We start from the raw sequence: 26,220 nt of genomic DNA on the forward strand, positions 1-26,220 counted from the left end.
ACATCTTCGGGTTTTGTTTCATTAAATGTATTTTATTTCATCTGGGTGCTTGCGTCACCTACTAACACCCTGGTACTACCCGTAGCTCCCGTTCTCCTCAATCCGAGAAAACACTGAAAGGTATGTGTTGCAGATTACTCCTTTGTAGGCCATAATGTGAAATAAATTAAACATCCCAAGGTTAATGCTGTAGATATTGTTATAATGGAGTGTGAGACTATTGAAACATGTAACTTTCAGAGTTTTATTGTTATTAATATAGTTTACAAAGTGCTGCAGTTGCCAGCTAGCATGCCTTTCTGTGATGCAGACAGTTAGCTGAGCTGCAGACTTGTGATGGCGTTGCATTATGGGAGATGTAGTTTTATGCCCTCTTAGGTCTGAATGGAAAGTGGCGATTTCACGTTGTAACTTGTTTGTGTTGCAGTGTTTTTGTACATGAGTTGTTGTATTTTGGTACTGTCAACACTGAAAGCACCTAGCAATGTATTGGGGATGTGAGACAGGATATGTATTTTACCTTTCTTCATGCTCCTGTGTAGAACAACTTGTCAGATGGTGCATTGGAGACTGATGTGTTCCTGTCCTGTCTTTTCACAATACTATTGAAGGTATGGTTCTATTGTCTAAGAATTAAGATTATACATTCGTTGTATTAAGGACTGGTTATTATTTTATACTATACATTATGGCTTTATGTATGAATGTGATTTGTGTGAGTCCGAGAAAACACAGAGAGAAAGAACAAATTGTCAGATGGTGCATTGGAGACTGATGTGTTCCTGTCCTGTCTTTTCAAAATACTATTGCAGACCAACATAAAAGCCAAAAAGACAGCTGTGGTGTCGCTCTTCATTTCTTGGTTCTCCTGTGGTACATATAAAACCCACTACAGGCCCACCAAGAGAACCCGGGCTTTTATGGTACAGGTGGTCGTACATTGGCCGTGTAACTACCCAGTATCTGAGCAGGGATAATAGGCAGGTTAAGGTGAAATTGTTTCGTTAAAGTGTATCTGTTGTTGTTATATTGGGTACTTCTCTGCCCTGTCCAAAGGAGACATTCTACCAACCAAGGAGAGGCTGGAGAGGCCTGTCGCCACACAGAAGACAGATACCGGACTAACTCCAGGCCTGCTCAAGGTCCTAAACAAACAGATACTCAGTAACCCACAGAATGACACCAGGCCTCCTCTCTCCTATTTGGTACTCTAGCTTGCCCCTATTATAACTGTCTAAGGTAGTTGAAACATTGAGAGGAACCAAGCTAATTGAACCCCTGTTCTCCCTCCTCTCTCCATGTGTTTCTAGCCTATTCCCAAGGAGACGATCAGTATGGAGGAGCTGCAGCAGAAGTGGAAGGGTCTGTGTCAGCCCTCAGAGCAGCTGGACACTGCTGGCCCTGGGGAACTTATTTGCCAACATCCACTGGATGCAGTTATTCGCTCTGTAAGGGGTGATTGACTGGCTCCCATATGTCAGTCAGTCTCCAGAGTGAAACAGTGGTGTAGTTCTTATAAGTACCACATGGAGGCAGTATTGCACTGTCTTGATGACCCGGGGTTTACTGACTTTTCTGTGTGTGTTCAGATCATCAATGCCTTGAGGTATGCGTGTGAAATCCTGGCGGAGAATGAAGGGGGTGGAGCGGCGACGATGCCCTTTGATCTGTTCGCAGGGCTGTACACCTACCTGGCCCACCTGGGCTGAGAGATCCCCAGGACCAGATAGACAGCTTCCTAAGCAGCCTGCAGGAGCCTGTCTGAGTACACTACCCTATACACACTTTCTCTATCACTCTGTAGCTGTCTGTCAGTCTCTCTCACTATCTATCCCCCTCTGTCTCTACCTCTATCTATCCTGTTGTTCATTAGCCGTATAGGCCTAGTACAGTAATATTATTGGTTTATAGGGAGAGAACATACCTGTAGTATTCACAGCATACCTGTACTGTGGATGGGACATTACATTACAAAGGCGGTCAATACCCTCTCAAATATCCTAACCCTAATTCTATTGACTATCATTGTGTACGATATGATTACGTTATCAAACACTGCCTAAGACGATTGGGAATATACCCTCAACATGAGATGGTAGAGATACTGTGGTTAGAATCATAGATATGGTAGTAAGCAGCATGAAATGGTTCTAAAACAAGGCATTAATGTTTACATCACCAAACAGAATGACATGATTCAGGTGGCTAACTTCTACAGCGGCAAAAACTGAGAGAATAGGAGAGGGAGAGAGACGATAGGGAAGAGAAGGAAGAAACTGAGCGTAGCAGGATAAAAGGGTTTACTACTTACTCTACAAATGCATTCTCTAAATCAACATGAATTCAGGATCAGTGATTTTCTTCTCTATTAATGCTCAGATTTGGACAATAATAATAAATAATAGCCAGCGCTTGAATTATATCCCAAACAGAATGCTCTCAAGGTCATTGAGTTTGGTCCATATCTTATTGAGAGTTGCTGTGATATTACATGGAAGGCTACTGTATGTAAGTTAGTATCACTGGATCCAATGACACCCGCTCCTGTCCTGACGGGTTAGTCGATAGTTAATTTGTCATGCTCATGACATCAGTCAAGTGCCTGTTGCATTCTCTTTCCACTTGGCATATTCTGTGAGAGGGTCTGAGACAGAGAGATTGTCAGCTCTTGTGAAATGGAGATACAGTGTTCGTATCAGTGGTCCTCTCGGCAATAGAACAGACACTGATAAGGCTAGTGAGTGAGAGAGCCCCCAGATCATCTGTTCGAAGCTAACACACACACTGGTACACAGTAGCACATGCTGTATTACACAGAAGATTACCTGTGTGTGATAGTGAAAGCCAGAGAACACATCACTGCAGTGGTGGAACACAGGAATCAAAACAGACTAATCTCTCACTTTCTCTTTCCCATACAGTCGTCATGTAGGATGAGGAAATATTACAAGGAATTGACATCTCTGTTTGACAATGTATCGAGAACTCTCATTGCATGTACCAGTTGACTGCTTGCAGCATAGTAAAATCATCTCTCTAGCATGAAGCAGCCTAGGTAGGTACAGTGTCTTGCAAAAGTATTCACCCCCCCCTTGGCATTTTTCCTATTTTGTTGCATTATAACCTGTAATTTAAATAGGATTTTTATTTGGATTCCATGTAATGGACATACACAAAATAGTCCAAATTGGTGAAGTGAAATGAAAAAATTACTTGTTGCAAAAAATTACTACAAATTCAAAACAGAAAAGTGGTCTGTGCATATGTATTCACCCCTTTGCTATTAAGCCCCTAAATAAGATCTGGTGCAACCAATTACCTTCAGAAGTTGCATAATTAGATTGCACACAGGTGGACTTTTATTTAAGTGTCACATGATCTGTCACGTGATCTCAGTATATATACACCTGAAAGGCCCCAGAGTCTGCAACACCACTAAACAAGTGGCACCATGAAGACCAAGGAGCTCTCCAAACAGGTCAGGGACAAAGTTGTGGAGAAGTACAGATCAGGGTTGGGTTATAAAAAAAATATCAGAAACCTTGAACATCCCACGGAGCACCATTAAATCCGTTTTTTAAAAATGGAAAGAATATGGCACCACAACAAACCTGCCAAGAGAGGGTCGCCCACCAGAAGACCAGGCAAGGAGGGCATTAATCAGAGAGGCAACAGAGAGACCAAAGATAACCCTGAAGGAGCTGCAAAGCTCCACAGTGGAGATTGGAGTATCTGTCCATAGGATCACTTTAAGCCGTACGCTCCAAAGAGCTGGGCTTTACGGAAGAGTGGCCAGAAAAAAGCCATTGTTAAAGAAAAAAATAAACACATTGGACGATCGCCAAAAGGCCTGTGGGAGATTCCCCAAACATATGGAAGAAGGTATTCTGGTTAGATGAGACTAAAATTGAGCTTTTTGGCCATCAAGGAAAACGCAATGTCTGGCGCAAACCCAACACCTCATCACCCCGAGAACACCATCCCCACAGTGAAGCATGGTGGTATGTTTTTCATCGACTGGGAAACTGGTCAGAATTGAAGGAATGATGGATGGTCCTAAATACAGGGAAATTCTTGAGGGAAACATGTTTGTCTTCAAGAGATTTGAGACTGGGACGGAGGTTCACCTTCCAGCAGGAAATGACCCTAAGCATACTGCTAAAGCAACACTCGAGTGGTTTAAGGGGAAACATTTAAATGTCTTGGAATGGCCTAGTCAAAGCCCAGACCTCAATCCAATTGAGAATCTGTGGTATGACTTAAAGATTGCTGTACACCAGCGGAACCCATCCAACTTGAAGGAGCTGGAGCAGTTTTGCCTTGAAGAATGGGCAAAAATCCCAGTGGCTAGTTGTGCCAAGGTTATAGAGACATACCCCAAGAGACTTGCAGCTGTAATTGCTGAAAAGGGTGGCTCTACAAAGTATTGACTTTGGGGGGGGGGGGGTGAATAGTTATGCACGCTCAAGTTTTCTGTTTTTTTGTCTTATTTCTTGTGTTACACAATAATAAATATTTTGCATCTTCAAAGTGGTAGGCATGTTGTGTAAATCAAATGATACAACCCCCCAAAATCTATTTTAATTCCAAGTTGTAAGGCAACAAAATAGGAAAAATGCCAAGGGGTTCTTTCGCAAGCCACTGTATTACAGTGGGGGTTTCATGCCAGACAAAGTGTTTCTTGAATCTGCCAGGGTTTCACTGGGTTAATCTAGTTCCCTGGCTAGCCTGTCACTGATGGTAATGTAATAAACTCCTTTACCTCACAACACCCTGTCATCCCATTGGCTGTTGGCAGCGCTGCTTAATAAGCCCTGTGATCTGAATTGCTCCTGGCAGCGCTTGATGAGCTCTGTAATCTGATTGGCTTCTTGCAGAAATTGGTTAGGCAATCCTGTGATTTAATTGGCTGCTGGCTGTTTTAGGTAAAGGAGTCCTTTGATCGAATTGGCTCTTGGCAGTGATGGAGTCAGGGAGCAGAAAACGGTCTTGGTAAAGGTTACCCCTATTAGTTAAGGTTTAGGATTTGGGGATTGGGTAATCTGGTTCTATATCTGTGGTTCTGACCTCCAGATGCTGGGTTATGGAGAGGTTTGGGTAAGTGTGCTGCTTATAGACACACCACATCATGGTGCCAAAGTCATACGCTGCAAATCTCACAGGGAACACACACCCCTTGAGGCTGTTGATGTGAGGGCTGAGTGCTGTGAGACAGACTGCAGCATGATGCCAAACCTGAAAGAGCAGACAACTCACTGCTAGGGAATCTCTTAATCCCTAACACACACACACTGCAACTCTCGCAGAGTACACACACACACACACACACAAACCTCTGACAGTGAACACTTACACAAACACACACACCCTCAGAGAACAAGTTTACAAACACAAACATAAGTCTCTCACACACACACACACACACGCTAGCATAGGTAGGACAAAGTTGAGGAAAGTAGGGTTTTCCTCTTTATCTTCCCAAATGAAGGGATGTAACCATATTACACAATAGTATCGGTACTAAACAGCAGTAGAGTGTAACCCTGGATGGTACAGGTATAAAACATGAGGTTTCCATGCTGTGAGTGTGGAGTGATCCAGCTAAGTTACAAGCCAGGTCAGGAAATAAGATCAGGGGGATTTTATGTTTCGGGACTGTTTAGCAGCAGGCTAGAGGGGTCAGGAAGGGGGCTCATCAGCACCCCTCCTTTTCTAACTAACCCCCATCTAGTCTGGGGGCCATGGGAAGTTGTATATGTTTTTTCGTGACCAGGTTTTTAACATTTTGTTTAAATGATTCCTTTTATGCTGTGATCTCTTCTAGGATCTGTCCATATAATCGTATTCATTTTGATCTAAAAAGGCAAGACTGATCCTGGATCAGCACTCATACTCTGAGATGCTGTGTGGATATGGGACCTGGTCTCTTTATTGTTCCTTAGGTAGCTCACGACTGAAGCTTGTGCACAAGACACCATAGACCTCAGTTATAGTCTCAGTGTGTAGCTTTGTAGAGTTCGTGGGCTGGGGTCCTGGAGAAGAATTTGTTGCACCACAGCAGCCTCTACTTTACAGCAGCCTGTCCCTGGGAAATAACATTTCTAGGGAGGTGAAGCTATCACAGAATAGTAAGTAGGAAGGAAGGAAACAAAGGAAACGAGGGGCCAAGGCCAGAGAGAACACAAAGCCCTCAGTGAGGAGAGGGAGTAACTTGGGAGATGGAACAGGAGAGAAAGAGAAGATGGCAACAAAGAAAGAGTTGGACCCGAAGGGAGGGAGGGAAGAAAACAACTTTTGTCCACTGACAACATGCTGTCAGGGTAGGTCACAGCTAACAATACAGTAGGGTCTCTCCTCTACAGCAACTAATTTTCTTTGTTTTGCCAAGGAGGAATGGTGAAGCCAGCTGACTTCAGGGATGGGATTTTTCCTGAAATGTCATTTTTTTCTGAAATCAGGAATTCCTGCTTTTCTGTCATCATCCTCCATTCAAAGAGCGTTGGAATTGATGACATATACTGCCTCCAAAAGCAGTATCCCATTTTCCCTGACTTTGTATGTTGTCTTGAATTATACTGGTCTCTGTATTGTGGACATGCCGTTTTCTAGACCAACAGACTGCACTGAGTAGGACACAGGACAGATGGCTTTCATATCCAGAGGCCTCATTCAAAGACCTGTCTGTCTATTGCCTGTCTATAATCATGTACTATGATTTGACTGTATGGCTGTTATGAACTGGTTCATTCTGTATGTGTGTATCTGTATCCATGTCCCATCTTATGTATCTGTTTCCATGTCCCATATTTTAATAAATGGTACACACACACAGTCCGACAAATACGCACGCATGCGTCGTGTTAATGAAGGGGATGTGCTCTGTGATTAGAATTTGTTAATTGCCACTCAGAAGGCTGAATAAATGCTATTGGAAGTAGTAAACACACTCCACCTATCTCTCTCATTCCTTTGCTTTCTCCCTCCCTCCTTTAGTGTCTACCTGGTGTTCTCTGCTCTGGCCAATTAACTTATACCTGTCAGTCAAAGAGCTACTAATCAACCTATTAATACGCAGCAGATTGGTGCTTTATGGGAAAAGGGGAAACAACTCAGAGACCTGTATAAACACACACACACGGTGTACTCAAACCCACACAGAGGCCAGGGTGTTTTGTACACTGCAGCATAGGGTATTCCAGGTGAGGGGATGGCTTGTTAAAGGGATACTTCACCTCAGAAATATATGTACATCTTTTTTTACAGACATTTTCCGACCTCCAAAGTAGAACCACTTTTGATGGCTGAAAACAACTTTGGGTGGATCTATGGCTTTAAGGTGTTGTGTAGGCTCTGTGTTTTAAAGAAATGAATTGAGAGGTCTGTAGGTAGAGAGTGCATGTATAGACATGTTTAAATCCCAGGTAAGATACTGTTGTTGTGTTGAGGAATACTGACATAGATGAAGAATATAGGCAGTATGAGATATTCGTTGTCAGTTTATCTACTTATAATGGCAGATCTTCGTGGGAAAAAATGATATATATATATATATATATACTGATGATTAGCATCTATAGAGCATTGACACGGGCCCACAGAAAATGCTTAGGCGTAAAGTTCCGGGTGCTGATCTGTTGAGTCACACCCCTTCTCTCTGTGACTGTCATACACCTGCCTGTGACCCTCAGAACATGGGCTCGGGACAGACGTTTACCTGTCCTTTACCCCCCCCAGGAGTTCTACTCTGATTGGCTGGCTGGGGATTCCAGGTGCGGCTCACAAGTCAAGATGAGATCAGGTGGGTCAGAATCACAGAGGGATAGATGAATTGCCACATATGAAGTTATATGGCAGGAACCAGGCAGATTCTTGTTCATTGTCTCTGTCGCGCACACAAAGAAACTGCAGCCAGGACCACTGGATGTGTGCATCAGGCCTTTGACTACATCAGGAGGATCAGGCCTGCTGAACACTAAACAGCCTTGTCATTCACTCCTGTTGGATCTGATTAGCAATGGGCTGATACACTGCAGACTGACTTAGAGGCTGCATAGGCCTCGGGCAGCTAGGACAGTTGGGGCCGGGCCAGGGACAGATTAGGGTCAGATACACCGAGAGAGGAGAGTCCCTCTAGCAAGCAGATGCACAGATCCACAGGCCATTTAACAAGCACAATACCACTGTCTTGGATTGGCATCATGAGATGATGGGACCATATTAAACATGGACGGGTCAGTGAATCAATAGTCAGTTTAGGCCTACTTTAACTTGGCTTGTTCTGCAAGAGTGAAAATGTGAAAAGTGGCTGCATGGTTGAATCAAGGATGGATATCTGTTGAACTGTTGTAACTGTTTTACTGAGTGACTGAGTCATTCACAGTGAGAACTAAGGTAATGTAGGGGGATTTCCTGCCAGATCTCACATCATCCAAGAAACAGAAAATGTTATTTTTTTTTCTGTACATTTGAAAACACAGAATGACTGTGGCACAGAATGACACAGACGTTTTGCTTTTTCTTTTGCAGTATGAATCATTCTAACAATGACCAATGTCTCATGAAAGGGTTGCCCCCATTTAGCTAAAATGATAATCTCAAAGTATTCCTGATGTCAACATTTCAGACAGAGCGGAATTAATCTGCGAAAACGAAAACAAAATGAGGGAGGGGAGGGGAGAGCGATGGAGAGGAGGGGGCAGTGGGCTACGAAACTAATCGGATTATGGGACTACAGTTTATCGAGCGCCTGTTTTTCTACTCTAACCGTTAGCTGGATGAGTGTGGCTCTTTTACTTCTGGTACTGCGTGTCTATTGTTTTCTGTCCTAATGAGGAACACATTTTTTTTCGTACTGATGATGACATAACAAGAGTTGGCGTAACTCTCGGTTTACTTCGTGTCGGCAAAGGGGGATTTTGACTGTTGAATTGAACTTTAAATCACGGGCATTTCATTTTCTCACTGACGTGATGTAAAAACGTTCTGCGTTTTATAAAATTAACAAAAACAATCAACTTCTGACTTCGGGTGAATGCTACAACCCGGTGTAGTTTAGGTTGGTATTCCAGGGACAGCGAAGCGATATGATTTCCTGTTAATTTCTCACGGAACATGGGATGCTGGAGTTGGACTATTATCTGGGGAATATTTCTCAACGGAGTAGGATCAGCAGTTTGCCTGTTAGATCACATCAAAACGAGTTGCCAAACCTTCACTGTCATTCCATGTCCAGGCTCTTTGCAAAATTCAACTCATACTCCGCGTTGATGTTGGAAAAAACGTCCAAGTGCTCTTCGCCCGACATCCACACGTGCTTCCCCCCTGAGGAGGACAGCCACCTAGGGGGTTAGATGGTGCTGATCACAGATGAGAGAGATGGAGGTGGCTCCTCTACTACGGCCCGAGTCAAACAGCAGCAGCAGAACCCCAAAGGCACCAGCGGCATCGCCCAGGTCCATCCGACCATTAATGAGGAATCGCCGTCCTTATCAGACGATGACTCATACCTCGGGTCCTGCGAGTCAGAGGGGGATGAGAACGAGGAATACGACGATTTCTCGTTATTACCGGACAGTAAAAGTATCGCTTCGGACGACTCGTTTTACCCACCGGACGATGTGTTCGCGGACAACGAGCGGACCCCCTCTCCACAGAGTCCCGAGCCGCTGACGTTCTTCCAGGCGTGCTGCACCAACAACGCCACGATAGTCCGGATCATGATCCGACAAGGTGTGAGGGTAGAGGAGGTGAGGGAGACAGATAGAAACAACAGGGTAAGTCGGGTTAAATGTGCCCATATGTTCTGTGCCAAATATTTTTTGGTCGGAAAGTGTTCTGTTCTAATGCATTTCTATCCAGTGGCTTCTCTTCCTGTCGTGGGTTTGGAGATTAGGACGTTTGGCACTGCCTTGTACACGGTGTGAACTCACCTGTGCGTAATTACGCATGGTCAAAGTGCTCAACTGTTGTATATTTGTTGAAGTACGTCAACAGTTATGTATTCGCTCATGTATATCAGTGTGTCGAGGGGTTAAAGATATATATTTTTTGAAGTTTTAAGAACATGTCAGCCACGACAACAGTAATCAGATTCTTCACATAACTTGGCCATTGTAGCAGATATTTAAACATTGAGAGTCATGATTAACATTATATCCCAAAGTTAAACCTATTCATCCCATCCAAGCTGAGCTGAGTTGCTCAAGTAGTTTGTTTGACAGTAGAATCAGAACCAGAGCCACATCTCATATTCGTTTCATTTCCTTTCACGTATGTGTCTGCCCAGGATTTATGGGTCTTGAGAGAGGGGCCTGAAGTTCTGATAGTCATAATTACAGCAACAGGAAAACACTGAGTCTCCCACAGTCAGCAGAACAACCAGCACTGTGTGTGTGTCTTTATCTATCTGTCTGTGTTTTACTGTTTGTGGATGCATTCAGGGTACCTGTGAGAGAATCAATGTAATATAGGTTTGCTTACTGAATTTCTAATATGAATCTCCCCACTGTCAATTAAAGGGCCTGTACTAATTTTACAGAGTCTCATGAGAAGAGCGTTCTCATTTAGGCCTACAGGCTGTCCATTACAAGTCAATAACTGCTTTATAAATATCATAGTAGTAATGTATGTTTGATTTGACAATGCAAAGAGACCTGGAATACCAAGCAGGTAATGAATGCTGTCAGTTGGGTGTGGCTGTGTACCAATGATATATATAAACCCTGGATTGCTGATGCTATGTATTGGCCATTGAGAGGTTTTGAAGCCACTGTTCGGCCATATTGGCACTCCCCAGTAGGAGTAGTCCTCCATAGAAATGACTGGAATTCTACAGTGTTTCAAATAAATGTTTCAAGGGCAAAATTACATGTATTTAATATTTTTTTGTTGTTGCGGTAGTGGGGACAGTATCATTAGTAATCTCCAAAAATTATAACCCAAAATATTTTTTACACTGGTGAGGGAGTGCCAAGATGGAGGCATCGTGGCTTCAACACAGCATCCCCAATAAGCCATCTAGTGTATACATAATGGTTCCCAAGTGGTTTTGCATTATTATTACGACACATGGTGTTTTCAGTGTCAGTATGAATCACCAGATACACACCACTATGTTTTCCAACAACACAGAGACCTAAGAGGAACTGGTTAGGAACCACCATTTGGACCCTTCATTTGAATTGATAGACACTCAAAGCCACTAAAGACCAAGTCCCCTTTGAATATTCGTGCCTCTGTATGTTGTTTAGTTCTCACTGTGAATATAAACATACGCACACACACTCACTCACTCGTTCTGGCAGTACGCGGGATCAGCCTTTATCAGATTGTACAGTGAAGTGGTCATGCAGTCCTCTCTCTGTGTGTAATCAATGATGAGGTCACAGGGCCTGAGGGAGGAAGAGTGTGAATTACATCATCAGAATTGTAACGTCATGATGCCGACAGGCTGTCTCTCACTGCCTGGCCTTGGGACTGCTACTCATCTATCCCCATGCTGCAGCATTCCTCATCAACGCTCTCAGTGTGTGTTGGTGGCTTTGTGCCTGCATTCCTCATCAACGCTGCATGTCGAGGAATTCTTATGATAATTATGGGGATAATAGGAGGAGAGAAATGTATGTGGATATCCTCAATTGGGAGAGAGAGAGAGAGAGAGAGAGAGATGGAGGGAGGAAGACAGTCCTTCGTTTTAAGAGTGTATGATAAAACTCAATACACTGGGACACAGTCCTGTCTCCTGTCTCCTACCTGCTGTTCATTACACTGGGACACAGTCCTGTCTCCTACCTGCTGTTCATTACACTGGGACACTGTCCTGTCTCCTGCCTGCTGTTCATTACACTGGGACACAGTCCTGTCTCCTGCCTGCTGTTCATTACACTGGGACACAGTCCTGTCTCCTACCTGCTGTTCATTACACTGGGACACTGTCCTGTCTCCTGTCTGCTGTTCATTACACTGGGACACAGTCCTGTCTCCTACCTGCTGTTCATTACACTGGGACACAGTCCTGTCTCCTACCTGGTGTTCATTACACTGGGACACTGTCCTGTCTCCTGCCTGCTGTTCATTACACTGGGACACTGTCCTGTCTCCTGCCTGCTGTTCATTACACTGGGACACAGTCCTGTCTCCTGTCTGCTGTTCATTACACTGGGACACAGTCCTGTCTCCTGCCTGCTGTTCATTACACTGGGACACTGTCCTGTCTCCTGTCTGCTGTTCATTACACTGGGACACAGTCCTGTCTCCTGTCTGCTGTTCATTACACTGGGACACAGTCCTGTCTCCTGTCTGCTGTTCATTACACTGGGACACAGTCCTGTCTCCTGTCTGCTGTTCATTACACTGGGACACTGTCCTGTCTCCTGTCTGCTGTTCATTACACTGGGACACAGTCCTGTCTCCTGTCTGCTGTTCATTACACTGGGACACTGTCCTGTCTCCTGTCTGCTGTTCATTACACTGGGACACAGTCCTGTCTCCTGTCTGCTGTTCATTACACTGGGACACTGTCCTGTCTCCTGTCTGCTGTTCATTACACTGGGACACAGTCCTGTCTCCTGTCTGCTGTTCATTACACTGGGACACTGTCCTGTCTCCTGTCTGCTGTTCATTACACTGGGACACAGTCCTGTCTCCTGTCTGCTGTTCATTACACTGGGACACAGTCCTGTCTCCTGTCTGCTGTTCATTACACTGGGACACTGTCCTGTCTCCTGTCTGCTGTTCATTACACTGGGACACTGTCCTGTCTCCTGTCTGCTGTTCATTACACTGGGACACTGTCCTGTCTCCTGTCTGCTGTTCATTACACTGGGACACAGTCCTGTCTCCTGTCTGCTGTTCATTACACTGGGACACAGTCCTGTCTCCTGTCTGCTGTTCATTACACTGGGACACTGTCCTGTCTCCTGTCTGCTGTTCATTACACTGGGACACTGTCCTGTCTCCTGTCTGCTGTTCATTACACTGGGATACTGTCCTGTCTCCTGTCTGCTGTTCATTACACTGGGACACAGTCCTGTCTCCTGTCTGCTGTTCATTACACTGGGACACAGTCCTGTCTCCTGTCTGCTGTTCATTACACTGGGACACAGTCCTGTCTCCTGCCTGCTGTTCATTACACTGGGACACAGTCCTGTCTCCTGTCTGCTGTTCATTACACTGGGACACAGTCCTGTCTCCTGTCTGCTGTTCATTACACTGGGACACTGTCCTGTCTCCTGTCTGCTGTTCATTACACTGGGACACAGTCCTGTCTCCTGTCTGCTGTTCATTACACTGGGACACAGTCCTGTCTCCTGTCTGCTGTTCATTACACTGGGACACAGTCCTGTCTCCTGTCTGCTGTTCATTACACTGGGACACAGTCCTGTCTCCTGTCTGCTGTTCATTACACTGGGACACTGTCCTGTCTCCTGTCTGCTGTTCATTACACTGGGACACAGTCCTGTCTCCTGTCTGCTGTTCATTACACTGGGACACAGTCCTGTCTCCTGTCTGCTGTTCATTACACTGGGACACTGTCCTGTCTCCTACCTGCTGTTCATTACACTGGGACACTGTCCTGTCTCCTGTCTGCTGTTCATTACACTGGGACACAGTCCTGTCTCCTACCTGCTGTTCATTACACTGGGACACAGTCCTGTCTCCTGCCTGCTGTTCATTACACTGGGACACAGTCCTGTCTCATGCCTGCTGTTCATTACACTGGGACACAGTCCTGTCTCATACCTGCTGTTCATTACACTGGGACACAGTCCTGTCTCATGCCTCGTGTTCTGTAAAACCAGGCTTCATGTTTCTGTCAAACTTAGGTTGTTAAATGGTTCTGATGCTTCTGTGATACAATGGAGAGAATGTCTGCACAAATATCTACACAATGCTTGTGTTATTTGTTTGTGCAGAAAAACTCTCAGTTGTAACACAATGGTTGTGCCAAAGTAAAATAGGAATTAGAGGTTAGGGTTTGAGATATGTTTTCAGTTTGCTTAGCCATAGAAATAAGGGACAATGTTTTCATCCATGAAATTATCTGCTGTATCAGGAATGACAACCGTAGCTCTCTGTCAAACTGTCAACAAAGCTCTGTTTTGGGTTTGTGTCTCTCTGGGTGATGCATGTCCTATCTAATATCCTCTGGTGTCACTGAGGCCAGCGTGACGCAATCAACTACTATCTGGCTCTAATATACACACCAAAAAAACACGTTTAATGTTTTAAAACTGCTGAAATATTAAAGAAATGAGTTACACACATATAATTCTGTTTGCTATTGCTGTAGTTTAGAAGTTATGAAATTAAACAATGGGATCTGGCCAGCTAAAGACAAAGCACAATAAACAGGCTGCACATGGTATAGTAATATGGTATCATACAGTAACTGTCTAGGGGGTTAAAGGTCACCCTCTGGACTGACACAACCCTGATGACAGAGATAACATCTGACTCTAGAGAGGATGTTCAGCCTACATATTAACTGGAGGGACAACAGGACAATGCTGTTTATTTACAGTCAACATAACACATGTATTCTTTCATGAGCTTGATTTATTTGTAGCCGTTGTTAAAACTTGAACATATCTTCAACATAAACACACCACTCTCTGTGACCTGTGGATGTCTCTCTCTCTCCTGCTCTCGCTCTCTCTCTCCTGCTCTCTCTCTCTCTCCCTTTCTCTCTCTCTCTCCTGCTCTCTCTCTCTCTCTCTCTCTCTCTCTCTCCTGTCTCTCTCTCTACTGCTCTCTCTCTCTCCCTGTCTCTCTCTCTCCCCTGCTCTCTCTCTCTCCCCTGCTCTCTCTCCCCCTCTCTCTGTCTCTCTCTCTTCCCTGCTCTCTCTCTCTCTCTCAAAGAAATGAGACATAACAAGGTCTACTGTCAGAGTTTACTGTCCTTTCACTGACTCTGTGACTCTCTCTCAATTCAATTCAAAGGGCTTTATTGGCATGGGAAATATATGCATGGGAAACATATGTTAACATTGCCAAAGCAAGTGAAGTAGATAATATACGAAAGTGAAATAAACAATAGAAATGAACCGTAAACATTAAATCAAATCAAATGTATTTATATAGCCCTTCTTACATAAGCTGATATCTCAAAGTGCTGTACAGAAACCCAGCCTAAAACCCCAAACAGCAAGCAATGCAGGTGTAGAAGCACGGTGGCTAGGAAAAACTCCCTAGAAAGGCCAAAACCTAGGAAGAAACCTAGAGTGGAACCAGGCTATGACGGGTGGCCAGTCCTCTTCTGGCTGTGCCAGGTGGAGATTATAACAGCACATGGCCAAGATGTTCAAATGTTCATAAATGACCAGTATGGTCAAATAATAATAATCATAGTAGTTGTTGAGGGTGCAACAAGTCAGTAACACAAGAGTAAGTGTCAGTTGGCTTTTTCATAGCCGATCTTTGAGAGTGTCTCTACCGCTCCTGCTGTTTCTAGAGAGTTGAAAACAGCAGGTCTGGGACAGGTAGCACGTCCGGTGAACAGGTCAGGGTTCCATAGCCGCAGGCAGAACAGTTGGAACTGGAGCAGCAGCACGGCCAGGTGGACTGGGGACAGCAAGGAGTCATCAAGCCAGGTAGTCCTGAGGCATGGTCCTAGGTCTCAGGTCCTCCGAGAGAGAGAAAGAAAGAGAGAAAGAGAGAATTAGAGAGAGCATATTTAAATTCACACAGGACACCAAAAAAGACAAGAGAAATACTCCAGATGTGACAGACTGACCCTAGCCCCCCGACACATAAACTACTGCAGCATAAATACTGGAGGCCGAGACAGGAGGGGTCAGGGGACACTGTGGCCCCATCCGATGAAAGCCCCGGACAGGGCCAAACAGGTAGGATATAACCCCACCCACGTTGCCAAAGCACAGCCCCCACACCACTGGAGGAATATCTCCAACCACCAACTAACCATCCCGAGACAAGGCCGAGTATAGCCCACAAAGATCTCCGCCACGGCACAACCCAAGGGGGGGCGCCAACCCAGACAGGAAGACCACGTCAGTGACTCAACCCACTCAGGTGACGCACCCCTCCCAGGGACGGCATGGAAGAACACCAGTAAGCCAGTGACTCAGCCCCTGTAATAGGGGTAGAGGCAGAGAATCCCAGTGGAGAGAGGGGAACCGGCCAGGCAGAGACAGCAAGGGCGGTTCATTGCTCCAGCCTTTCCGTTCACCTTTACACCCCTGGGCCAGACTACACTTAATCATAGGACCTACTGAAGAGATAAGTCTTCAGTAAAGACTTAAAGGTTGAGACTGAGTCTGCGTCTCTCACATGGGTAGGCAGACTATTCCATAAAAATGGAACTCTATAGGAGAAAGCCCTGCCTCCAGCTGTTTGCTTAGAAATTCTAGGGACATTAAGGAGGCCCGCGTCTTGTGACCGTAGTGTACGTGTAGGTATGTACGGCAGGACCAAATCGGAAAGATAGGTAGGAGCAAGCCCATGTAATGCTTTGTAGGTTAGCAGTAAAACCTTGAAATCAGCCCTTGCCTTAACAGGAAGCCAGTGTAGGGAGGCTAGCACTGGAGTAATATGATCAAATTTTTTGGTTCTAGTCAGGATTCTAGCAGCCGTATTTAGCACTAACTGAAGTTTATTTAGTGCTTTATCCGGGTAGCCGGAAAGTAGAGCATTGCAGTAGTCCAACCTAGAAGTAACAAAGGCATGGATTAATTTTTCTGCGTCATTTTTGGACAGAAAGTTTCTGATTTTTGCAATGTTACGTAGATGGAAAAAAGCTGTCCTTGAAACAGTCTTGATATGTTCTTCAAAAGAGAGATCAGGGTCCAGAGTAACGCCGAGGTCCTTCACAGTTTTATTTGAGACGACTGTACAACCATCCAGATGAATTGTCAGATTCAACAGAAGATCTCTTTGTTTCTTGGGACCTAGAACAAGCATCTCTGTTTTGTCCGAGTTTAAAAGTAGAAAGTTTGCAGCCATTCACTTCCTTATGTCTGAGACACAGGCTTCTAGCGAGGGCAATTTTGGGGCTTCACCATGTTTCATTGAAATGTACAGCTGTGTGTCATCCGCATAGCAGTGAAATTTAACATTATGTTTTCGAATGACATCCCCAAGAGGTAAAATATATAGTGAAAACAATAGTGGTCCTAAAACGGAACCTTGAGGAACATCGAAATTTACAGTTGATTTGTCAGAGGACAAGCCATTCACAGAGACAAACTGATATCTTTCCGACAGATAAGATCTAAACCAGTCCAGAACTTGTCCATGTAGACCAATTTGGGTTTCCAATCTCTCCAAAAGAATGTGGTGATCGATGGTATCAAAAGCGGCACTAAGATCTAGGAGCACGAGGACAGATGCAGAGCCTCGGTCTGACACCAATAAAACGTAATTTACCACCTTCACAAGTGCAGTCTCAGTGCTATGATGGAGTCTAAAACCAGACTGAAGCGTTTCGTATACATTGTTTGTCTTCAGGAAGGCAGTGAGTTGCTGCGCAACAGCTTTTTCTACATTTTTTGAGAGGAATGGAAGATTCGATATAGGCCGATAGTTTTTTATAATTTCTGGGTCAAGATTTGGCTTTTTCAAGAGAGGCTTTATTACTGCCACATTTAGTGAGTTTGGTACACATCCGGTGGATAGAGAGCCGTTATTATGTTCAACATAGGAGGGCCAAGCACAGAAAGCAGCTCTTTCAGTAGTTTAGTTGGAATAGGGTCCAGTATGCAGCTTGAAGGTTTAGAGGCCATGATTATTTTAATCATTGTGTCAAGAGATATAGTACTAAAACACTTTAGTGTCTCCCTTGATCCTAGGTCCTGGCAGAGTTGTGCAGACTCAGGACAACGGAGCATTACACTCACATTACACTCACAAAAGTTCCAAAAGAATAAAGACATTATAAATGTAATAGTATGTATATATATATATATATATATATAAGTGTTTTAACGATGTACGAATGGTTAAAGTACAAAAGGGAAAATAAATAAGCATAAATATGGGTTGTATTTACAATGGTGTTTGTTCTTCACTGGTTGACCTTTTCTTGTGGCAACAGGTCACAAATCTTGCTGCAGTGATGGCACACTGGTATTTCACCCAGTAGATATGGGAGTTGATCAAAATCGGGTTTGTTTTCGAATTCTTTGTGGATCTGTGTAATCAGAGGGAAATATGTGTCTCTAATATGGTCATACATTGGGCAGGAGGTTAGGAAGTGCAGCTCAGTTTCCACCTCATTTTGTGGGCAGTGTGCACATAGCCTGTCTTCTCTTGAGAGCCAGGTCTGCCTACGGCGGCCTTTCTCAATAGCAAGGCTATGCCCACTGAGTCTGTACATAGTCAAAGCTTTCCTTAAGTTTGGGTCAGTCACAGTGGTCAGGTATTCTGCCAATGTGTACTCTCTGTTTAGGGCCAAATAGCATTCTAGTTTGCTCTGTTTTTTTGTTCATTCTTTCCAATGTGTCAAGTAATTATCTTTTTGTTTTCTCATGATTTGGTTGGGTCTAATTGTGTTGCTGTCCTGGGGCTGTGTAGGGTATCTCTCTCTCTCTCTCTCTCTCTCTCTCTCTCTCTCTCTCATAGGGCTAAGCCTTTCTATTCCTGTCTTTCTATATTCCCAGATAGAGAGATCTCTCTCTCTCTCTCTCTCTCTCTGTGGCTAAGCCTTTCTATTCCTGTCTTTCTATATTCCCAGATCTCTCTCTCTCTCTCTCGCTCTCTCAGCATCCTGTGATTGTGTTTGTACCTGTGGGGCTGAGAGCGGAGTAGTTTCACTCAGTGACCCTATTGACCTTAAAGACCTTCACCTATTAATCAACCTGCTGTCTTGGTCTTATGCCCACAAGTCCTTTTGTGTTCTAGGAAATGTATTCTTAGACATTTAGTTTCAACCGCTGCTCGTCAAATAGATGTTATCCATCCTAAAAATAGCTACAACATGTCACTTGTGTAAAAATTAGGGTTTACCACAGGGAATAGACTTCATGTTTCCACAACAGGGTTGGGATGCAGACATTGATCTATGCAAAACATGTCCAGAATGCTGTCTTTTAATCAACACATATCTTTGAAAATAGTCAATTTAGATGTTGAATTTGTTCTGTGGATGAAGAATGTGGGCTGTTGCTAACAAGTATAGCCAAATCTTACAGAATGTAAAACATAATTCAACAACCTTGAATTCTACGCATTTCATATAATGACATCATACACATGAATGGAACTTTTTCACAAACATTTAATTATTTTAATTCATAACAGTTTCAAGTGAAAATACATGTATTTTTATATATATTGTATTTGAAACTGGAGAAATTGAAACATTTCAGATAGTTTTGAAGCAGTTATGCAGAACATAGTGCTTGGGCTGGGGTCAACCTCAATCCACTACAGAACAGATTAGGATTTAGGGAGGACAAAGAAGTTCATCTACCCTTAAGAATAATGGTTTAACAACAAGCCTGCACTTTTACTCTATATTTAAAAAATGAAAAACTTCAGCGCAGCTATTTTTATGGTGAGGTACGGTATGTGAAAAGGCAATTTTTCACACACACATCCATTGTCTGACTTTGAGTTTTTCCAGGAATTCCTGATTATACACCACACAAATCACTTAAGTCAAACACACACACACACACACACACACACACACACACACACACACACACACACACACACACACACACACACACACACACACACACACACAGAGTCTTTCCCTGGAAGTACCTCAGACTGATTATTTCAGTCGGCGTTTAGCCTGCTGAGTGTCTGGTGGTATTTCTGTTCTCTCGATAGGCTTGTCTCTCTCTCTGTGTGTGTGTGTGTGTGTGTGTGTGTGTGTGTGTGTGGTCATTCACACTCTACTAGCTAGAAAGAAAGGACAGACAAACACGTGTGTTGCGCAATCAGTTAAGATATAGACATAGAGGCACAGAGTAGAAGAGTTTGTTTCCCAAGCTTGTTAAAGCCACTCTGACAGCCTGTACACACACACACTACACACTTAACAGCCAATGACTTTGAACCTTCAACTCCCGTTAACAATACTGCTAGCTTAATACACACACACACACACACACACACACACACACACACACACACACACACACACACACACACACACACACACACACAACCTGTTGCTTTAATCCATCACCTCTCATTAACTTTGACTGCAGGTTAATACAGGCTAGCACACACTCCATCTCAGTCAGGATTAACACTCTTAACTGAGCTGTACTCCTCCTGGTCATCTTTTCTACTGTTGTCTAATATATCAATTTCACTAATTGACCCACTAGAAAGAATAGCCCAAGTTTGCTGTCTCTATGGTGTTGTCCTTTATGTCTAATAACTCTCCTATCCTTTTTCATTTCTCTGTCTCCTCTCATCTCTCTCTCTCTCCTTTCCCCCTCTCCTCCTCTCTCTCCCTCTGGCAGTAAAGTTGCTTGTTTTGGCTGATGAAGTGTTGGCCTTCCGGAAAACACTGGGACATTTACAGGAGATTCCAAGCTGTGTACACACACACACACACACACACACACACACACACACACACACACACACGTTGCACTGGCATTCCAAAAACACAGCACATCAGAAAAGCGATAGGAATTTTCCACTAGGATCAAAGTTCTGTTTTAATAGCAAACAAAACATATTTACTGAATGATATTGGTTTTGGACCATACGTACAGGCCTCCTGTTGTCGTCTAACCTCCACGACACTGGCTCAGATATCATATGTTTCCCAGTTAGTCATCAGAACTGAGCTTCTCATTCAGCCATCTTCATACATCTCATAGTGTTTGGTGGATTTTGGTTCTGTCAACTAGATGGGCCTGTTCATCAACTAACTTTCACTTGCAGACAGACATGGAGGCTCAAACACACACACAGATCTCTTTCTCTCTCTCTCTCTCTCTCTGAACAGGAGTAGTCACCTCAGTGCTACAGGTAGAGAGGGTAGGAGGGTGAAACAGAGCTGTATTTAGTAGAAGACAGAACAGTGAGACACTTGTGTTTCCCGTATCTGAGGTAACCTACTAAACAGTCTCTCTCTCTCTCTCTCTCTCTCTCTCTCTCTCAATTCAATGAAGTGGATAATAAACAAAAGTGAAATAACTCTCTCTCTCCCCATCTCTCTCTCTCTCGCTCTTCCCCCCTCTCTCTCTATCTATCTCTCCCCATCTCTCGCCCTCGCTCCCCCCTCTCTCTCCCCATCTCTATCTCTTTCTCTCCCCCCTCTCTCTCCCCATCTCTCACTCTTTCTCTCTCTCGCTCTCCCTCAGACGGGGCTGATGGTGGCGTGTTACCAGGGTTACGTTGATGTTGTCATAGCGTTGGCCCAGTGTTCTCACCTGGATGTCAACTGGCAGGACAAGGAGGGGAACACTGCCCTCATCACCGCTGCCCAGGCAGGTAGGACACACACACACACACACATAAACCCATAGACCCATACACACGCCTACACACTCACCGGCATGCACGCACACACACACTTCAAAAAGGTTCACAGCCCTCTCTTTATCTCTCTCTCTTTCCCTCATTCCCCTCATTCCCCTCCTTTCCCTCCAGGTCACATAATGATCAGTAACTACCTGTTGAACTACTTCCCTGGTCTGGACATAGAGAGGAGGAACTACCATGGCTTCACTGCTCTGATGAAGGCTGCTATGCAGGGCAAGGTGGAGTGTGTACGAGCCCTGATGCTAGCAGGTACTTACACAGATGGACACAAATAAATTACTTTCACTTATATTTCATAATTTATACAGAATTTCAATATTTAACCTCAAACAGTAACTTCTAGCATGAATAACATCTCCTACCACCAGTAGGGTGATATCTTCAGGATGTTGTCATACATTTTTCTTCTCATGCCTTTCCTTTTCCTCCTCTCTCCTCTTTAAGGAGCTGACATGGAGACGAGAGACTTTGGTCGTAAGCTGACCTCCAGAGAGTGGGCGCTCTTCACGGGACGCTACGATACCGCCTGGGCCATGACACGCCTCCAGTCCCGACCCTGTCCTTATCAACTGTGTGACACTTACAGGTAGACTCAACTTTATGAGTAATGTTGATGATGGTGGTGGTGGTGAGGATGATAATGATGGTAATGGTGGCAAGGATGATAATGATGGTGATGAGGATGATAATGATGGTAATGGTGGTGAGGATGATAATAATGATGGTGATGAGGATGATAATGATGGTAATGGTGTTGAGATGATAATAATGATGGTGATGAGGATGTTGGTGATGATTCATATTATCATTATATAATGTCATCGATATAATTGAATATTGTTATTCTTCAAATCGTACTATTTCCTAATCTGATATTATTGTTATGGGCCAGAGTGGCCCCAGCTGGTTTCTCTAATAGCTAATGCCCCGGGGGCTGTGTGTAGCTAGACATACTTCATACAGTACATACAGTACTACCACTATTACTAGCTAAGTCATTATATTCATGTAATTGTATTATTTTCCAGTCCAGAGTGGCCTCAGCTGGCTTCTCTAGTATCTAAGGCCCGGGAGCCTCGAGGGTGTATGCAGCGTATATCAGACACCATACGGAACGCTCTGACATTCGCTAACATCACAGAGCCTGACGACGAAGGAGTCTTAGATCACCTAGTCACCGTGACAACAGCCCTAGGGAGCCCCTTTGTGGTGGTGGCGTGTTCCACCGTGAGTTAGAAACTTCTGTTTCGTCTTCCTTCCTCTCTTCATCTTTTTCACTTTCTTCTATTGAACCATTCTCTCTGTCTTTGTCTCTCTCTCTCTGGCTTTATGTTCTCATTGCTCCCTCCCCCTCCTCATGTATACCTGTTTGTTCTTACTGTCTAGGTGTGTCCGTCAAGCCCGCCCTGCGTGGGTAAACGTCGCTACTCCGTCCCAGAGATCCTCCGACGCCAACGGGCCAAAGAACTGAAAACCCTGAACCCTGAGAGGCTCGACGACCACCGCAAACTCTTCCAGAATTCACGGGTCACTCTGGTGCCTAAACCTCCAAAGGACCGGCGGTCCAGCCTCCCGCCGCAGAACAAAAGCCCCACCACGACTAACCCTAACCTGGGTACGGTGTCTGGGTCTGGGGCCCTTTCCTCGGTGGCCCTGCGTAGAGCTAGCCTGCTGCCCCTGGGTATGGTGAGGCGTAGTAGTGTACGGCCAGGGCTGTCCATTCCCAAGGTGAGAATCACTAAGGCCCCAACGCCAACCTATGAACCTGAGAGAGTCCGCAGGAAGAGCAGCTTTAAAGATGGTGGGGGCAACTTCCTGCAGCTCCCAAAGTGGAGGTATAAAGAACTGAAGGAGGAGAGGAAGAGAGTGGAGGAGGCGGAGAGGAGGAGGGTGGAGGTGGCCACGAGACGGCACCTGGCTGTCGGGAAGAGGAAATGACACCACAGGAGGAAATGATGTCACTCCACCCTTTCCTCCACTGTTGCCAGGTCAGTAGATAGTGTTCAGAGGGGGTTGGATACTTGAAATGTTTGATGTTAACTTATTTTCGTATTTATTTCGCTTTCTTTGGAGTAAAAAGTTAAAAGTGATTTCTGTATTACCTGGCACTTACCCAGGTTACAAACCCATATGACCTGACTGAGTACAGATAATGTTTCACTGATATATCTGACACATCACAAATTGAAACTTTATTGCCTACAATTATGACACAATAAGTGTCGGGGAAGGGTTTGAATGGGACAAATAAGAAGGGTTACAATATTGCGTAGCCTATAACCTTTGAGTAAGCCTACCAGCATGTCAAACTGATTTATCGCCAAAGCTAAACATAAGATAAGCTTTATTTTATAAGCAATGGCATTTGTCTGAGCAATAATAGTTTATTTGTAGATAGGCACTATGGTATGTTTATATTGGCTTTTTGAAAGCTTTTTTAATTCTGTGAATGTATTTTGAATATAGATTGTACCTTAGAGCGTTGGGCCAGTAACTGAAAGGTTGCTGGATCGACAAGGTAAAAATCTGTCGTTCTGCCCCTGAGCAAGGCAGTTAACCCACTGTTCCCCGGGCGCCGAAGACGTGGATGTCGATTATGGCAGCACCCCCACATCTCTCTGATTCAGAGGGGTTGGGTTAAATGCGGAAGACACATTTCAGTTGAACACCTGACTAGGTCCCCCTTTCATCAGATATTTTCAATTAGAGATATAAAAGGTGGCTTTTTTTTAATCACTTTTTATTTTCTACTAAAGTAGACATTAAGAGAATGTGAATGAAATTGTTTTCATTGTCTGAAAAAAATATCCCAACACTACACTGTTGTAATGTGACACTGTTATGGGCTCCAGTCAGTCTGTATCGCTGAAAGCATTACGGATTGCGCGATAGACATTTTAAGGTAATTGAGCTGACATATGCAGTGTTTACCGTGAATGCAGTCTCTGCTAATACGAGAACATTGCTTTTACATTTCAATCACGCCGTAGTGCTGAACTTCCATGATACGGATTGAATAGAGCGCATTATCTAGCATGTGGGGGAAAACTGGAACAATATCCTGAAATGTTTACATGTTATGAATGAGATCGACATATTGCTACACTGACCTCAGATCAGAGTGCTTATTACAAACATATGTGTATTTCAATGACAATAAGACAGAACAGAAGTCATAAGAGTAAGGATCTATTCCATTTAACTTGGTTCAGACATTTAACAGAAAATAATTGATGAAAATAGCTGGAGGTATGAACATAAACAGCAACTGGAAAGCACTGATATATTATTATGGTAGGGATTGAAGAGAAGATCATTTCACGGTAATAACCCCAAGGACAGGACAGGAGTGGTTGGCAGTGGTTGGCCAAATAATAATTTCTGTAAATAAATGGAGCGCGCTATGCAGGAGTGTAACACTGAAACGCTTCCCAGAGGAAGGAAATCTTAACTTGAAAATGACAAAGTGCATATTTCGACTCGCCCCCAGACATATCGCAAACCCTTTAGCCAAATTCTGTGTTTGCCCCATCTCCCCAAGTGTTCACTGGTTCGCTGGTGGAAACTCTCTAAACTCTCTGCTTATACAGTTGAAGTGGGAAGTTTACATACACTTAGGTTGGAGTCATTAAAACTCAGTTTTTAAACCACTCCACAAATGTCTTGTCAACAAACTATAGTTTTGGCAAGTCGGTTAGGACATTACTTGTGCATGACAGAAGTAATTTTTCCAACAATTGTTTACAGACATAATTTCACTTATAATTCACTGTATCACAATTCCAGTGGATCAGAAGTTTGCATACACTAAGATGACTGTGCCTATAAACAGCTTGGAAAATTCCAGAAAATGATGTCATGGCTTTAGAAGCTTCTGATAGGCTAATTAACATAATTTGAGTCAATTGGAGGTGTACCTGTGGATGTATTTCAAGGCCTAGCTTCAAACTCAGTGCCTCTTTGCTTTACATCATTGGAAAATCAAAAGATATCAGCCAAGACCTCAGCAAAAAAAATTGTAGACCTCCACAAGTCTGGTTCATCCTTGGGAGCAATTTCGGCTGAAGGTACCACGTTCATCTGTACAAACAATAGTACGCAAGTATAAACACCGTGGGACCACGCAGCCCTCATACCGCTCAGGAAGGAGACGCGTTCTGTCTCCTAGAGATGAATGTACTTTAGTGCAAAAAGTGCAAATCAATCCCAGAACAACAGCAAAGGACCTTGTGACATTTCACATTCTTAAAATAAAGTGGTGATCCTAACTGACCTAAGACAGTGAATTTTTACTAGGATTAAATGTCAGGAATTGTGAAAAACCGATGTATAGTATTTCGCTAAGGTGTATGTAAACTTCAGACTTCAACTGTATTTTTAGTTGATGTGTGAACAAGTGTACACTTCTCTCAGGAACCCACACTGTTTTACAGATTCACAAAATGTTTACAACACTGTTTGTTGGTTTGTTTGTTTGAGTGGTGATGGAACCACAAGGGGACCAAAAATATCTAGGCCATATATTCTACAGAATTCTTGTTTTATGGTGAATAAAAACCAAACTGTTTTACAAGCTCTATTGTTTGTGTGTCTGTTTGCGTAGTTTCCTGATAAGTACCAGGTAACAGCTAGTGGAAACAGTCATGTAAAACCCATTGTTATGAAGGGAGAGGGATAGACTGTAGACAGAGAGCCTTCAGATAATATTGAGGTCACTGTTATGAGCAGCTGCTGTCTGAGATGGGC

The 26,220-nt window shown here is 43.9% G+C and overlaps 2 protein-coding genes across 2 annotated transcripts; both read left to right on the forward strand.

Annotated features, from left to right (window-relative positions):
* Positions 1 to 204: 204 nt before the first annotated feature.
* LOC106578423 (ropporin-1-like protein) lies at positions 205 to 1,895 on the forward strand. The gene is made up of 4 exons (XM_045702879.1): positions 205 to 211; positions 991 to 1,205; positions 1,311 to 1,448; positions 1,590 to 1,895. Exons 1-4 carry the CDS (start codon positions 205 to 207, stop codon positions 1,707 to 1,709), a joined length of 480 nt encoding a protein of 159 aa, XP_045558835.1. The 3' UTR covers positions 1,710 to 1,895.
* A 6,503-nt stretch (positions 1,896 to 8,398) lies between these two features.
* ankrd33ba (ankyrin repeat domain 33ba) lies at positions 8,399 to 23,864 on the forward strand. Its single transcript, XM_014157179.2, has 6 exons — positions 8,399 to 9,773; positions 21,294 to 21,423; positions 21,583 to 21,723; positions 21,919 to 22,060; positions 22,503 to 22,701; positions 22,861 to 23,864. The coding sequence occupies exons 1-6, from the start codon at positions 9,351 to 9,353 to the stop codon at positions 23,410 to 23,412; spliced, it is 1,587 nt and encodes a 528-aa protein (XP_014012654.1). The 5' UTR covers positions 8,399 to 9,350; the 3' UTR covers positions 23,413 to 23,864.
* Positions 23,865 to 26,220: the final 2,356 nt, after the last annotated feature.

The sequence above is a fragment of the Salmo salar genome, chromosome ssa19 (assembly GCF_905237065.1).
Source record: "Salmo salar chromosome ssa19, Ssal_v3.1, whole genome shotgun sequence".
Classification (NCBI taxonomy): Eukaryota; Metazoa; Chordata; class Actinopteri; order Salmoniformes; family Salmonidae; genus Salmo; species Salmo salar.